Source organism: Nycticebus coucang, chromosome 17 (genome assembly GCF_027406575.1).
Source record: "Nycticebus coucang isolate mNycCou1 chromosome 17, mNycCou1.pri, whole genome shotgun sequence".
NCBI classification, from domain to species: domain Eukaryota; kingdom Metazoa; phylum Chordata; class Mammalia; order Primates; family Lorisidae; genus Nycticebus; species Nycticebus coucang.
The window spans coordinates 90,037,663-90,053,013 of NC_069796.1; the positions used below are offsets into that span (position 1 = coordinate 90,037,663).

General features: G+C 44.1%; 1 protein-coding gene across 5 annotated transcripts in view; it reads right to left on the minus strand.

The window, feature by feature from the left end:
• STX18 (syntaxin 18) overlaps positions 1–15,351 on the minus strand; it is a 149,755-nt gene that overhangs the window by 74,070 nt on the left and 60,334 nt on the right. For 4 of the 5 annotated variants that reach the window (XR_008375295.1, XR_008375294.1, XM_053567403.1 and 1 more), the window contains exon 2: positions 3,667–3,734. Coding sequence is in view for 3 of the 5 variants with exons in the window: in XM_053567403.1 (XP_053423378.1) it covers positions 3,667–3,734 (68 nt within the window). In the remaining 2 variants the exon portion in view is untranslated. Of the gene's footprint in view, positions 1–3,666; positions 3,735–9,365; positions 9,432–15,351 lie in introns of those variants that run through there. The other variant, XM_053567405.1, reaches the window with a different exon arrangement.

Here is a 15,351-nt window from a genome sequence, read left to right on the forward strand (position 1 = left end):
CCTTCAAACCAAAGGAACCAAGAGATCAGGCCAGTGACACAGACAGCATGACACGCCCAAGAGAAGGAGGGGGTGGGTGGGAGCAGCGTGTGGCGCTGGGTGGGCAGGACAGTGGCTTCAGGGAGCTAAAGGCGTCTGTGACACACACTGAGGAGCTGCTGGCAAAGTGGTGACAGGGGAAGCTATGCTAACAGGCAGGACCCTGTGGTAGGGAAGGGTGTGGACACTGTGGGCAGACCGCGAGCCCTGGCTCAGCAGCCATGTCTTCAACAGGTTACTTCGTCTCCACGCTTTCCTCTCCTGCCTGTCTCCCCCCGCCCCGCGACAGATGTGAGGACCAACTGAGATAAAATGTTAATTAATGCTTCTCAGAGTACCTAATATGGAACAGGTCTTCAATGGACAGATAGCCAGGCACAGTGGCTCACCCTGTAATCCCAGCACTCTGGGAGGCTGAGGCGGATGGATCACCTGAGCTCACGAGTTCGAGACCAGCCTGAGCAACAGCAAGACTCTGTCTCTTAAAAAAAAAAAAAAAATAGCTGGGCATTGTGGTGGCCGCCTGTGGTCTCAGTTACTGAGGAGGCTAAGGCAAGAGACTGACTGAGCCCAGGAGTGTGAGGTTGCTGTGAGCTGTGATGCCATGGAACTCTACCAAGGGCGATAAAGTGAGACTCTATCTCAAAAAAAAAAAAAAAAAAAAAAAAAGGCATAGATGAACCTCAAAAAGATGTCTAGTGAAACAAGGCAGACACATAACACTATGTACTATATGATTCCATCTGCATTCAGTTTGAGGAAAGTCACTGGATTTGGTGATTAGGAAGTCACAGATGAGCTTCAGGAGAAAAGTTTCAGAAGTGATGGAACAGGCCAGGTGCGGTGACTCACGCCTGTAATCCTAACACTCTGGGAGGCTGAGGCGGATGGATTGCTTGAGCTCACAAGTTCTATACCAGCCTAAGCAAGAGCAAGACCCTGCCTCTACTGAAAATAGAAAAGTGAGGCAAGAGGATCGCTTAAGCCCAAGAGTTGGAGGTTGCTGTGAGCTATGATGACACCATGGCACTCTACCCAGGGCAACAGCTTGAGACTCGGTCTCAAAAAAAAAAAAAGAAGTGATGGAACCCAAGTAGAGGGTCATGTACCAGGGTTTAGCACACTACAGTCTGTTGGCCAAGTATAGCCCAGAGGCCTAGTTTCCACAGTGTGAGAACTAAGAATGGCTTTTACATTTCCAAAGGTTATAAATAAAATCAAACCAAACCAAAGCATATGCAACAGAAACCACATGGGGCCCACAGAGCCTGAAGAATTTACTATCTGGCTCTCCCAGAAAGTTGGCTGATCCTGGATATAGACTTTCCCTCCCACATTTGGTACTAAAGGAAAACAGAAAGTGAAAGTGCCTGTAGCTTGAGGAGGAAGAAAGGTCAAATGTAAAAGATGCCAGGAAAAGGAGAAAACAGCCTGATGATAAAAAAAGTAGATATGAATCACAAATACACACAGCAGTGTTTTTAGAAGCAGTGGGAATGGTGAGATAAAAGGACCCAAGACCCAAGTGGGACATTACCTTTAAAAACAGAAGAGAAAGGTAGAAAGCAGGGAGAAGGAGAGGGGGAGGGACCTGGGAGAGATCCTACCAGAGGCTCCAACCCTCACAGGGGAGTCGGCTACCAAGGCATCTCCAGGGCCTGCCCTGACCGCAGCACTCCCACCCCCTGTTCCCATGTTTTGCTCTTTCCCTTTCACAGGATCTATCACCCAAGGCACTGTGCACTTAGCGCTCCTCTCTCACAGCCCACCAGAAGGCAAGTAGCACAAGGGCAGGAATATTTGTCCATTTTATTCCCTGATCTGCCCTGAGCACCTAGAGCAGTACTGGACACAGAACAAGCATCTGGTAAAGCTTTGGTGAATGAAAACGTTTAATGTGTAGAGTGAGGGGAGTTCGAGACCAGCCTGAGGCAGGGCGAGACCCCCATTTCCAAAAATAGTCGGGTGTTGTGGGCAGGCACCCGTAGTCTCAGGCTGGAGCAGGGTTCTCAGTGTCAGCACCACCTACACTTTGGGCCAGCTGACTTCTGGCTGTGGAGCGGCGACCTCCTGCACATGCAGGGAGCCTTGCACACCCCTGGCCTCTACCCACTAAATCTCACCAGCACTCCTCTCCCTTTTGTTTGTTGGGACAAAGAAAAATATCTTCAGATATTGTCAAATGTCTCTGGGGGCAAAATCACCATGGTTGAGAACCAGTGGGTGTCATGTGCCTTATGAGTGTGGGGGAATCAGTCATTCATGTGACAAGAATTCACAGAATGCCAAACCTGGGTGAGGCGCTATGGAGACAGGATGAAAACCTGACATGGTTCCTTATCTCATGAAACTTACAGCGTGGTGACAAACGACAGATAATAAACTACAAACTACTATTATTAAATAATTACAAATTGCAATTAGTGTTATGAAGAAAACATACAGGGTGGAGAAACAAACAGAAGAGATCTCTTTTATAAAGGGTGGTGAGAGATGGCCTCTTGCAAGAGGAAGCGTTAAAGCTCAAGCTTTCGGTCTGAAAAGGAGAGATGACACGGCAGTGGAGAACAGTCCGTGGCTGAGCCCTGAGTCAGGAGAAAGGAGAGACTGCAGGACAGCGAAGAACAGTCCACGGCTGAGCCCTGAGTCAGGAAGAACATGGTGCCTTCAAGGAAGGCTGGCCTAGGTGGAGCCTGATGGCAGGAGGGACAGGGAGCAGGGTGGGGGGGTCTGAAATGAAGCCAAAGAAGAAGGCGGGGGTCAGATCGTGAGTGGCGAGGCTGCAGGGCGGAGACTGCAGTGGGGCATTCGTGGTGGGCTCAATCAGGCGCTGGCATAATCCAACTGATGCTTAAAAAGGCTAAGGCTACTAAGTAGAAGCTGGACAGCTACCAGGAGAATGTCCCCCTGAGTTATGCTGGGAGATTAACAAAAACATTCACAGAAAGTGTCCTACAAAATGAATGCCATGCCATGCCAAAGTGGGCCTACAGCTGCCTCTCGCAAACATCAAATATCCTGGAAGGACAGGAGGAGATGGCCATTGAAACTAAGGACTGGATTTGGCAAGGAAAGCATGACCTAGTGACGTGAAGGTAAGGACTGACAAATGCTCACTCACCACCACATCAGCAAAACTGGGTCATAGGCTGAAGCAAAGAGCTATGGAGAGAATAGCCTAGCAGAGCCTTGAAAATCCTATTCCTCCACAAGGTCAGGTGATACCAACATATGTATCCCTAACTTCATACACTGCTCTGTAAGAATCCAGGGAGAGGATTTCATTTGCTAGGAGATAATGGTACACAGAGAGGTACTCATGCTAGAAGATACCGCTGTTATGATGTCCTGACTTTGAAAACAGTATTCTTCTACTGCCAAAGTGATCCTCCCCATTACAACTCCCAGTTATTTATTTAGTTATTTTTGCACTTTTTGGTCGGGGCTGGATTTGAACACACCACTTCTGGCATATGGGGCCAGTGCCCTACTCCTTTGAGCCACAGGCACCGCCCAACTCCCAGTTATTCTTTACTCCCAGTAAAAAGTAAGGACACAAAGCTCAACAGGAATACAGACAGGGAAAAGAACACAGCCACCAAAGTTATGATAAAAAAATGCACTTACCTATAAGCATTAATATAATCTTTCCTATGTTCCAGAAGAAAATCTTTCAGTTTGCCAATGTGAGAAATCTAAAATTAAAAAAGAAAAGCATCAGTTTACATAGATATGTTATGCTCACTCAATGAATTTTAAATTAATAGACAACAGAATGTAGACTGTAGGAGGATTTTAAAGCTACAAACAGAGCAACTCTGGCTTTAGACTTTATTTTTTATTTATTCTTTTTTTTTGAGACAGAGTCTCACTCTGATGCCTTTGGTATAGTGCTGTGGCATCATGGCTGACAGCAACCTCAAACTCTTGGGCTCAAGTAATTCTCTTGCCTCACTCAGTCTCCTTCATAGCTGAGACTACAAGTGCCCGCCCACAACACCCGACTATTTTTGGAGATGGGGCTTACCCTGGCTCAGGCTGGTATCGAACTCCTGAGCTCAAGCAATCCACCCATCTTGGCCTCCCGGAGAGTTGGAGTACACGTGTGCGTCACTGCGCCTGGCCCGTTTTAGACTCTTTAATCCCTCACTTACTAACATTCCCATCCCTTGTTCTTTTACTGACGGCTCCTTCTACCTCTGATTGTTCTATGATATTACGGACAGATGATCTCTAAAGAACTTAGGGATGTAATGAGATAATGCAGTCTAACAATTACACAGCACATGTTTAGTTAAGGGTTCTTTTCTTCTGTATCTTGTATTTAAAATTTCACATACAAGTATTCCTTCTTCCAAATGTTCCAGGGGATGGATTCCAAGGCTGAGCTAGCAGCTTTATAAACAGGACTCACACAGAGTAGCAGAGTCTAAAAAAGAAAAAAGGATTCAGGGGGCAACTGATCTATTGCTATTCAGCAAGCTGCCATCTCCCTATGGCCTACTTCTGCGAATGAGCACAGAGAAACAGCAGCACAGGCACAAAGCACTGTATCTGTGATGACAGATCCCTAGAATAGTAACGTCGAATGCTATCTGTGAAGCTAGGGATTAAAACATCAATAAATTAAACAAAGTGAAAGGAAAACCCCCTCGGATTAGTTACCAGGGACGAAAGAACTTCTGGAGGAGAGTATGAACTAGCAGAGGCCTACGGCTGTCCTCACCGCCGGCTTCCTACTCATGCCCCCTACGCTCATTCCACACACAAGGCCCAGCCTCGAAAGGTCTGCTGAACTTTCATCTCTTCACGAAAGTTTTTCTGTCAAGGCCAACTCAGGCTAATTTTCACTCTGCTATGAACTTAAAAGGGCTTCTGCATACCACCCAGGTGGCACTCTGTCATTCTTAACTCGCACACACATGCTTCTTTGTCAGCGGCATTAGCTCTATGCTGGGAGGGGCTGTCCGGCTGTCTCTCCCGTTCTGAGCACAAGCAGCACACATGGTGATCAGGAGACACCTGTAGAACGAGGGCGGGCGCAGGGGCTCACACCTGGAATTCCAGCTTTCTGGGAGGCCGAGGTGGGTAGATTGCTTGAGCTCAGGAGTTCGAGACCAGCCCCAGCAAAGTGAGACCCCGTCTCTACTAAAAACAGAAGAAACTAGCCAGGTATGGAGGCAGAGCTTGTCATCCCAGCTACTTGGGAGGCTGAGGCAGGAGGATCACTTGAGCCCAGGAGTTTGAGGTTGCTGTGAGCTGTGACAACACCATGGTACTTGAGTCTCGGCAACAGAGAAAGACTCTGTTTCAAAACAAAACAAAACACTTATAGAACAAGTATATGCCTAAACACAAAATAGCATTTATCACAAAAGAAACATTCAGGGTTTGTCTAGAGATAAGTTAGTAAGGATTCAGTTAAATTTCCTACATAGTCTAGACCAGGGATTCTCAACCTTTTTTGTTTTTCTCTGCTGCATGTTGGAAGAATAAGAGTTGTCTTGGGCCACACAGTAAATACAGAAAGCTGATTAGCAAAGAAAAAAAAAAGGGTCCCTGTAATCTTTTCCTCATATCTGACATCACAGATAAGCAAAAAAAGTCCTCATAAAATCAACAGCCTCTGGTGGTAGGTTGGACACCTCTGGTCTAGACTATTATTATAAATGTAGTTCAGAAAAATACCTTAAGGCATTTTAAGAGCATAAACTAAAGAAAAAAATAAGTACGTCCATGATATTCACTTAACAGATAACAGTGACACACGCTCCGTCCCTCTCTCCCTGCTGGGAGCACTCATCAGTTTAGGAAAGCAAACTTTGGAGAAACTAAATGCCTCAACCAAGGTTATATGCTTAGTGCGTGAGGTCAGATTCAAGCTCCTAATGTCTGGATCCACACTCAGTGTGTTTCCCACCACACCACAGCTGCCTTCCTCACATTCTTGCTCCTGTTTTCCACCTACACTGCATCATGGAATTGGACATTTAAGTCTGCTGAGTAAGAATGTAAGAGATAAGCAATGACGGTGTTTACTGCATCATGTACAAGATTTGATCCAGTTACTCTTCTGTTTCAAAACCTTCAATGGTTTCCCTGTCCTTTCTCTAACCTTGCCTATCAAGGGTCACAAACCCAGGGGCTTGCACAGGAAGTCAACAGGTGTGACACATTGGCAGTGGTGAATCCTGGTTTTAAAATACACTGCAGCCAGAGGAGGAGGCTCGGAAGGCTGATTTGACAAAGGGCAGCCAAGGTGTCATTATAGGCCTAACCGAGCACCACACTAGCCATAGTTCTGAGCTTCACAAGTCAGCCCTGAAAATCCCTGCCATGCTCCACGTCTGCCCTTCACCTGTACACTCACGGTTCTCCCTCTCCCTGGAAGGCCCTAACGGCTATTCTCTCCAGGTCACTTTCTTCCTCCTTATTCAAGACTCTCTCTGCCTTCTTGCTCACACCATATTCCTAACTACAGCCGGATCCCACCCCCTCATTAAACCCTGAGATGCTGAGGACCTCAAGGACTGGTTCATAGACTGATTTCCCTTCACCAAACTGCAAGATCCTTCCCCAGAGTCTGTCAGACACAATTCCTGGTGCAAAGCAGACCCTCAAAAACTTTTATTAAATAGTGAATAAATAATGGGTATTGAATAATCCTAGAAGGATTAAAGAGCAGCTGGTCAGCTGATCTTAACATAGGGAGATTATCCCGGATTATTCAGATAGGCCCAAAGTGATCACAAGGTCCTTAACTGTAGGAGGGAAGGCAGAAGAGAGAGTGGTGCAGGGTGAGACAGACTCAGTCCAGACTCAGTCCAGCGCCGGTGCCTTTACCAACACGGAGGAAAGGAGCCAAGGACTGTGGGCAGCCTCCTCTAGAAGCCGGAACGGGCAAGGTAACAGGTCTTCTCCAGAGCCTCCAGAAGAGAACACAGACCTGCTAACACCTTGATTTTAAGCCCAGAGAGTCCCATTTTGGACACCCGACTACAGAACTGTAAGATAATAAATCTGTGTTGTTTTAAGCCACAGGTTTGTGGTAATTTGTTACAGCAGCAATAAGTAACTAATATACCTACTAAGAGCCTTAATAGCCACAAAAGTTTTTTTAGGAGCCATAAAGTTTTCCATAAAAAGTTTTTAAAAGTCCAATGGAATCAACTGCACAGGCTAGATGCAGCCATTCACCCCCATTTTCAGCTGGTGCTGTCTACAAGGGTGGAACCGGGCCTGGGGCTGAATGCCAAGAGCACAGAGGTCCCTCGGGCAGTTCACAAGAACATAATTACGAGAGTTTCCTTAAAGTCTAACAAATGTGAACCCAACTCCATACGCTCTATAATAGTAAAGTTCTATAAAACAAGTTTATTAAAACAGAGTAAAGCTTGTCCAGGATTAAATGGAATTCTTGAAAAAAAAATAAGAGGTGTTAATTATTGACTTGAATAACATCAGTATAACTCAATACTTAACATGAGCACAACGTATAAAATCATATTTCAAATGCCATCATGAAAATAAAGGAATATTAAGATTTCTTTAGACACTGGAGAGCTCTGAAATTTCTAAAAATTCTTTAAAAAAAAAAAAGTCAAAAACAAAAAAAAGTTCAACAGGTCTTTCTATCATTTATCTAAATTAGCATACTAAGTCCCCAAGAACATTATATGGTAAGATTATCTTTGTAAAGAGTGATGTGACAGTGATTTGACGTGACGGCCATCACCTTTATAAAGATTCTCAGCCACACTCTAATCTGTTCACTGTCAGACTAAGTCTTATTTATGAGACTAAACTGCCAGGAACAGCACATGATAGTTCATACAATTCTGACAAACATTTTCAAACTTTTAGAGAGGTTAAGTAGTTGCATGCTTTGGATTTTGAAGTTTCTATATACAGTGTTAATTTAAAAAGAGTCACACATACGATAAAGTCAGAATATGCATACACCTAAAGAGAATGCCTCTTCCAAAAAGAGAAAGTCCATTGTAGTGTCAAGTCTGATAAGAAAATCAGAGTAAAATAAAAGTGCATTTGCCCCCTTTGAGATGTAAGATTAGTTCCAACTCCTTACAGTCTTGATCCCACCTAATGGCATGGGGAGAAGGTAGAAAGAAAATGGCCCTGAGTGGAAGGAAAGGGTCCCTGGTGAAGTCTGTGAGAGACCAGGTGGGTGACAAGATGCAAAGGCTAAAAAGAGGAGTGCTTTGGGGGCTGAGCCTGTTTCGTGAGGCACCCCACAGGTCCTGGGAAGCGGGGGAGCGGGGGGGAGGGGCGCATCGTCCTGGCTGCTGCACTCCTCGGAGACCGCTCTTGCTCTGCCTGGAAAGCCTCTCTTCTACTCTTGAGAGCCCCTGCTCACCCTCCCAGGCTCTGCCACGCAGGCACCTCCTCTACAGCGCCTTCCCTGCCACTGCCCTCAGCAGTAGTTCATAGACACTTGTTTGCTTTTTCTGTGTTACATTAGCAGTGTTTATCTGTGACCTCTGCTAGAATCTGGTTAAGTTCCTTAAGGATGGCATCTCTGTCTGATTCATTTTTGTATCTCTAGCAGTGTCTGTATATTGGGAAGGAGGCAGGGGGAGAGAAAATCCAGAAAATCCAATAGAGAAGGCTTTAAGATCTCATAAATACCAATGTATTTGTTGGATCAAAAAGGTTAACTAAATGAATTAAAAAAAATGAAAAAGGACAAGCTGTTTATGAAAATAAGTAGTCCTCCTAGAAAAGTCAGTAAGGTGTGTTTAGAATGCATAGCATCACCAGAATCTACTGAGACTGGGCAACCCAACGTGCTTCCCGAGAAGATCATCTGTACCCACCAAATGGACATGTGCCACCTGACCAACGGCCGACCAAGGGACGAGCTGCTACCAGCCCACGAGGGTGTGGTCACACTGCCTTACGGCCTTAATTATATCTCTGCAGAGAGGGGGCTGTGGACAAAGACAGAACCCTGTATTTCCATATAAACTACAGTTTAAAACAAGAATCAAACTGTACCCAAAGAAGAAAAGGAAAGAAGTAAAGAAATGCAATATTTATTTAATAGCTTCTGTGTGCTAGTTATTATAAGTGGGTTATTTTATTTAATTCTGACAGCAACCTGTGAAAATAGGCATTTTTCTTAGTGGAAAGAAACCTAAGCCATGAGCAGTGATGTTACCAGCAGAGCTGGAACCAGAACCCTGGATTATGCTATACTGGCTCCCTTAGTCCTGTCAAATTAACAAATATGTTGCTGTTCTCTAGTTTCATTGATACTAAAATCATTTTTTTAAATTCTGGATTGATATGAGAGTACATATGATTACATTGTTTGGGGGTGGCGGCTGTGGCTCAAAGGAGAAGGGCGCTGGCCCCATATGCTGGAGGTGGCGGGTTCAAGCCCAGCCCCGGCCAAAAACTGCAAAAAAAAAAAAAAAAAAAAGATTACATTGTTTGTATTTGTGAGGTAAAGTCCAAGTTGCAGTTGAGTCCTTCACCCAGGAAGCATGCCATATACTCCTACATTTTCCCCTTTAGGTGGGAACTTACCAAGCCCCCTTCTCCCCAGCCTGTCCTGAGTTTGTGTTTTTTTCTTGTGTAGGCCTCTATTAGTGTCAACATAGTATTGAGTATGTGAGGTGCTTGCTTTTCCATTCTTGAGACTTTATTTAGGAGAATGTTCTCAAAATCCATCCAGGCAAATACAAAAGCTGCAGTCTCCATCTTTTTGATAGCCGAATAGTATTCCATGGCATACATTTACCATAGTTTATTAATCCATTTGGGCACTTCTTGTTTTCATACCCTTGAGACTGTGAATTGAGCTGCATAAACATTTGAGTGCAGATGTTCTTATGATGAAATGATTTTTTTTCTTCTGGGTAGATACCTAATAATGGGATAGCAGAGTCAAATGGGAGATCTACTGTTAGCTCTTTGAGGATTCTCCATACTTCTTCCAAATAGGATGCATTAGTTAGCAGTGTTCTCTTCTCTCCACACCTCCCCACTCCAGCATCTGCAGCTCTGGGACCTTGTGATGTGGGCTATGCTGATGTTGGGTGATAGGTCAAAGTAGTTTTAATTATTCCTTTCTCTCTGTCATTTTACAGGTTAGAAAATCTCCCACTTAATACTTAACAATATTAAAGAATTAAAATGAAAATTTTTAAGTGTGATAATGATATTATATATTATGATTAATTTTATTTTTAGAATCTTTATCTTTTAGAGATATAAACTGAACAATTTGCCTAGTATTTGCTTCAAAATAAGATGGAGGCTGGGGGAAAGAGATGAAATAGGATCAATTATGAGCCAACAATGGTTCAAGATGGGTACATGCATACGTGAGGTACATCCTTACACTATTCTGTCTATGTTAGTATATATTTGAAATTTTCCATAATAAAATGTTTTATTTTAAAAAATCTTGGGTGTGGTGGCTCATGCCTGTAAATCCCAGCACTCTGGGAGGCAGAGGCAGGAAGATGGCTTGAGGCCAGAAGTTTGAGACCAGCCTGAGCAAGAATAAGACCCCATCTCTAAATTAAAAAAAAAATTAGCCAGCCGTGGTAGCACATGCTTGTAGCCCCACCTACATGAAGGCTGAAGCAAGAGAACCACTTGAGCCCAGGCGTTAGAGGCTGCAGTGAGCTGTGATGTACTACGGTACTCTACCCCGGCAACAGACCGAGACCCTGACTCCAAACAAAAAGAAAAGAATTCCTATTACTACTTTCTTCTTTTATACTTTTATTCATTTTGAGGTACAAATTTTCTGCTATTAAACTGGTAGTAACCTACACTGAATCCCAATAATCTCTGGCTACTTTATTTCTAAGTACTTGCAATCTGTTTAAGTTCCGTTTTTACAGGGATTAATGCCACTTTCAAAATCAACAATGAAACCTTTGTTGAGAGTTTGCTCCACACCAGGCAGAATTCCAAGAGCAATGTGTTCATTAGCTCATCTACTTCTCCCAGCAACCTCTAAAACAAGGGTGTCCAACCTGTGGACTACAGGCAGCATGCCGATTTTGTGAGAACTTTTTTTTTATCTTGGTGTTGGATATCACGGTAAGTATGCACGGACTTTTTTTTTTTTTTGCTTATCATCTTTCATTAGTGTTTGTGTATTTAATGTGTGACCCAAGACAGCTCTTATTCTTCCAATGTGTGGGAGAGAAGGGAAAAAATGGTTGAATGCCCCTTCCCTGGAAGGCAGTTTGAGCACGCCTGTTCTACAGATTCAAAAACTGAGTCAGAGAGAGGATAAGTAATTTCCTCATCAACACATGGCTAAAGTCTGGATTAAACTCAACCACTCTAAATATGAGGTTTGAGTTTTTAACCACCAAAGTTAAACATGTATTTCTGGCAAATCACAACTATAGTTTTCCAGGATTCAATTCACGAGAAGGATACCTGGGAATTGAGAAAAGCAATCCAAGTTAGCAATACCAACCATCAGCCTGTTTTCCTCCTGGACCGTGTCTACATTCAGCCATGCACTACACACTTGGTTTCACCCGGCGGTGACCACTGCTTACCAAGCACACATGTGCCGGGCAGTGCACAACTGCACTACCACCCCATAACAACTGCATGAACTAGACCATACCTCCCTCTCCTACACACACACACTTAATAAACATAGAAACAGGCTGACAGCAAGATCACAGACCAAGACATGGTAGTGCTGGGGCTCATCACAGATCTGTATGACTCCAATGCTATGTTATTCGTTACATACTACTCTGTTAAAAGACTAATAAATACTACTAGTAGTTAGCTTAACTAAGCTGTTTTTCTTTGTAGAAGTAAATGCTAGGTTTCAAGTGAGAGTATTTGCATATGCTGATTTTTTAAAAAGTTTAATTACACTTCATACAGAAAGATTTGCAAGGAAAACATTAATGTTTTCACTGCCTGACAGCCCTTCTGCAGCTGGCCGCTGCTCCTTGCATTGGGCCATGGGGGAGGCTTATAACTGGCAAGGGGCTTTTGAGAGGAAGGTCCGCCAACATGAGCAAGGAAGGGCTCAGAATGGTTAGCAAGACTGGCAGCATGAGGCTGCCAGCTCATCTGAGTGTCAATCGTCAAGCCACCTCGAAACGTGCTTTGAACAAGTGATGAAAAAGATGTCTAGGACTGGTTTCTTCCCCATCTGAGTTAATCTTCACCAACCCTTTATCTTAGGATAGAGTACAGGGCAGAGTATAGGGCAGTGGAGAAAGGAAAAGACTGTGTGGGGTTTGGGTGACACAGCACAGACAAGAGAGATGGGTGAGATACTCAGGGAGTTGGCCGGGATTCTTGGGTCTCATCTCTGCACGGCGGCTTCCTGCGAAGGAAATCCTACTCCCCATCCTATGCCCTGGCTCATCTTCCTAGCTCCCAGCCTTTACTCACTCTTCTCGGAGGGAAGAGAAGTAACCCTCCATGACCATGTTGCCGTCAGCCAGCAGAGGGCGCACTCCGACCCATGCGCTGCCCATACTCAGCCATGTATCAAAGCCATGTTCTCCACTTGGCTCTTTTCTTGCTCTGACTCCTATATTTTTCTCTCAGGTAGTTCCAAAACTGGGCTGGGAAAAAAGAGGTATATTTTATAAGCTCACCTAAACTTTTAATCTTTGCCAGCTGAAGTTCTGAGCAAGCTGCTTAAACTTCCTGGACTTCACTACAAAGGGAGGGGGGTAAAAACGTTTTGTAACAAATGGTAGTAGCATAAGTTAACAGTCCACTTTTATTGAATACTCCCTACTGTGGCACCAGTCTAAATGCTATGCATCCACTTCTCTCTTTTACTTCTACTTACAACTCTTCTTACACTATTATCACATTTTACAGATGAGAAGACAGTAAGGTAACACAATCCATATACATGGAGGACTGGTATGTCCCAAACCAAGCGTCTGTGTCTGTGTGCCTTCAACCCCCACAGTCTACCCGCCAGGATGATCCTGCTGTACAATCTGAGGACATTTTCCAGAAGTGCAGATGGGACATACTGAGGTCTGACTTGCCCAAGTGAAAAGCACTGTCTACAACTGTGCACAGCACAAGGCTGACAGCAAAGGATCTGGCTCCCTCATTAGTCTAATACTTAACCAAACACGTTATTTAAATTCCATTCTGAAATTACAGGCATTCATATGACTCCTCCCTCTCTCCAAAGATAAATCAAGTTCATTTTTAGTTGGCTATATTTTAATAAGGCTAATTCCCCAAATCATTAAGACACTGAAATTCTCCACACAACTCATCTACCATAAAAGCAAGTCGATTATAAAACAGTAGCAATGTGGTCCCCATATTAGATGCATTAATGTGGCCTTACACACATAAAGGTTTTACTAGGAAAGATAAAACACAAAACACGCCAATACATGAACCTGAGAGATCTGGTCCTGTGGTTGAATGGACTCAACACCAGGGACTATGACTGGAATAGTTTTCCCACAGACACGCTGCTGACAGTTGCCAAAGCAGACGCCGTGACCATGTGTGCGGAACATGTGAACGCACGCCTAGCACTGCACATGGACAGAGAGGATGCTACAACACCCCCACCAAAAGACTGGGGGGTGTCTGTGTGGTAAGATTTGGAGACTTTGCTTCCTTCTTAATACCTTTTACACTTTAAAAATTTTCTATAATCAGATTATAGAAATGAGAATTTTCTATAATCTCTATAATTAGATAAAACATGTTTTTAAATAAACCAACAAAAAGGTGAATGTTCCCCTATATTTCCTTGACAAAAACTGCACATCGACTTCCCATGACCCGAGCCCTCCGGAGTCCCCTTTCCCCAGGCCTTCTCCAGATCCAAAGCCACCCCACTTCCCAGTTCATATCTCCTGACTCAGCCCTACACAGAACATTGCTCAGGTGTCACACCTCCTCAAAGTCTTCCCTGCCATTTCCAGGCCAGGTGAAGTACCCCTCTTATAAGCAAATAACTTTCAGATGTCCCTCTCTTGTTCTGACTTGTCTTCATGTCTATCTGATATAAGCTGCTCAGGCACAAGCCTGAGGCCCACGTGAGGAACTGGACAAAAGAAGCTCCCAAAAGCAGCGACATGCTTCCCATCATCCACTAGATGGCAACACAAGTTTTAACAGCAGAAGTCATCATAAGCCCTCACTTAAACAGAGCACTTTTTTCCTCAAGGGTTTTTAAAATTTCTCTGGTTCTTTCTTTTTGATCTCAAATCAAAGGTCTAGTAAAGATTCACTATTCTGCCCAGGCTGAAGCTGAAATGCCATTGTTGTTAAACATACACGTGCACTTTGGAGCAGACCAGGATGATTTGACATTACTGCACTCCAGCAGATTGAGACACAAAGGGAGCTCTGGGAGCATGGCTGCCAGCTGCCGTCCCAGGCGGCAAGCCCGGCTTTGTTTGTAACGTGTCACCCACAGAACAGCTTTGCTAGCTGCTCCTTCGTGGGTGTTTTGTAAATTACCAAAAGCAAGATAAACTGTAAAACAAAAACCCTGGTACAAAATGGTGGAATTATTCTCAAAGAACATTTTAACTGTAGGAAGAGTCGAATGTTGACAAGCGTCCTTTGCTGATCACAGCAGCGGTCTGACTGGCAACACCCTCCTCTTCCCAGGATGATAGAAATTCTGTTCTGCTGGCACTCACAACACTTCCAACAAAGACCTGATTGATTATGAAACACTAAGTACTGATTTGCATAATTTGCCTCTGCAAGAACCAAGCATTGTTCAAGATTAAAGAGACTCCAGTAGGTCCCCCTGGCATATTGTAAAAAATTCCCCATAACACAAAATCATTATTTTTTTTATTCAATCAGTGGACACAGCTTGCTGTTCAGTTTAACATGCAGCCAAAGGCACAACCAGAACAACCACTGTTGTATAAATGTTTGCCAACTACTGATAAGCTAAAATGATTTTTCACAAGGATCATGTTTCCAAGTTTAATTTGGAGCCCACTAACTAAATTCCAACTGCACTCCCTTCAGTCTGAATTGAAAAATGCATCAATACCAAATTACTAAGTCTGAGCTAAAAGTTCAGAACACACACACCTCTGGAGCACATCGACCCCACTGAAATCACAGGGGGGCTGTCTGAGTCCTGTCCCTGGTCAAGAGAAGCTCTCCAGTGACTAGGCACCCACAAAACAGCATGGCACAGCCACAGACATCCCACCATTGTGCTTTGGGCCACAGCAGCTGAACTGTTCCTTTCTTGTTTCCTTCTTTTCTTTCAGCAACTTACAGAAAGCAAGTGCTATGGGCTGGGCCTATGTCCTACGCTCTCCCTCT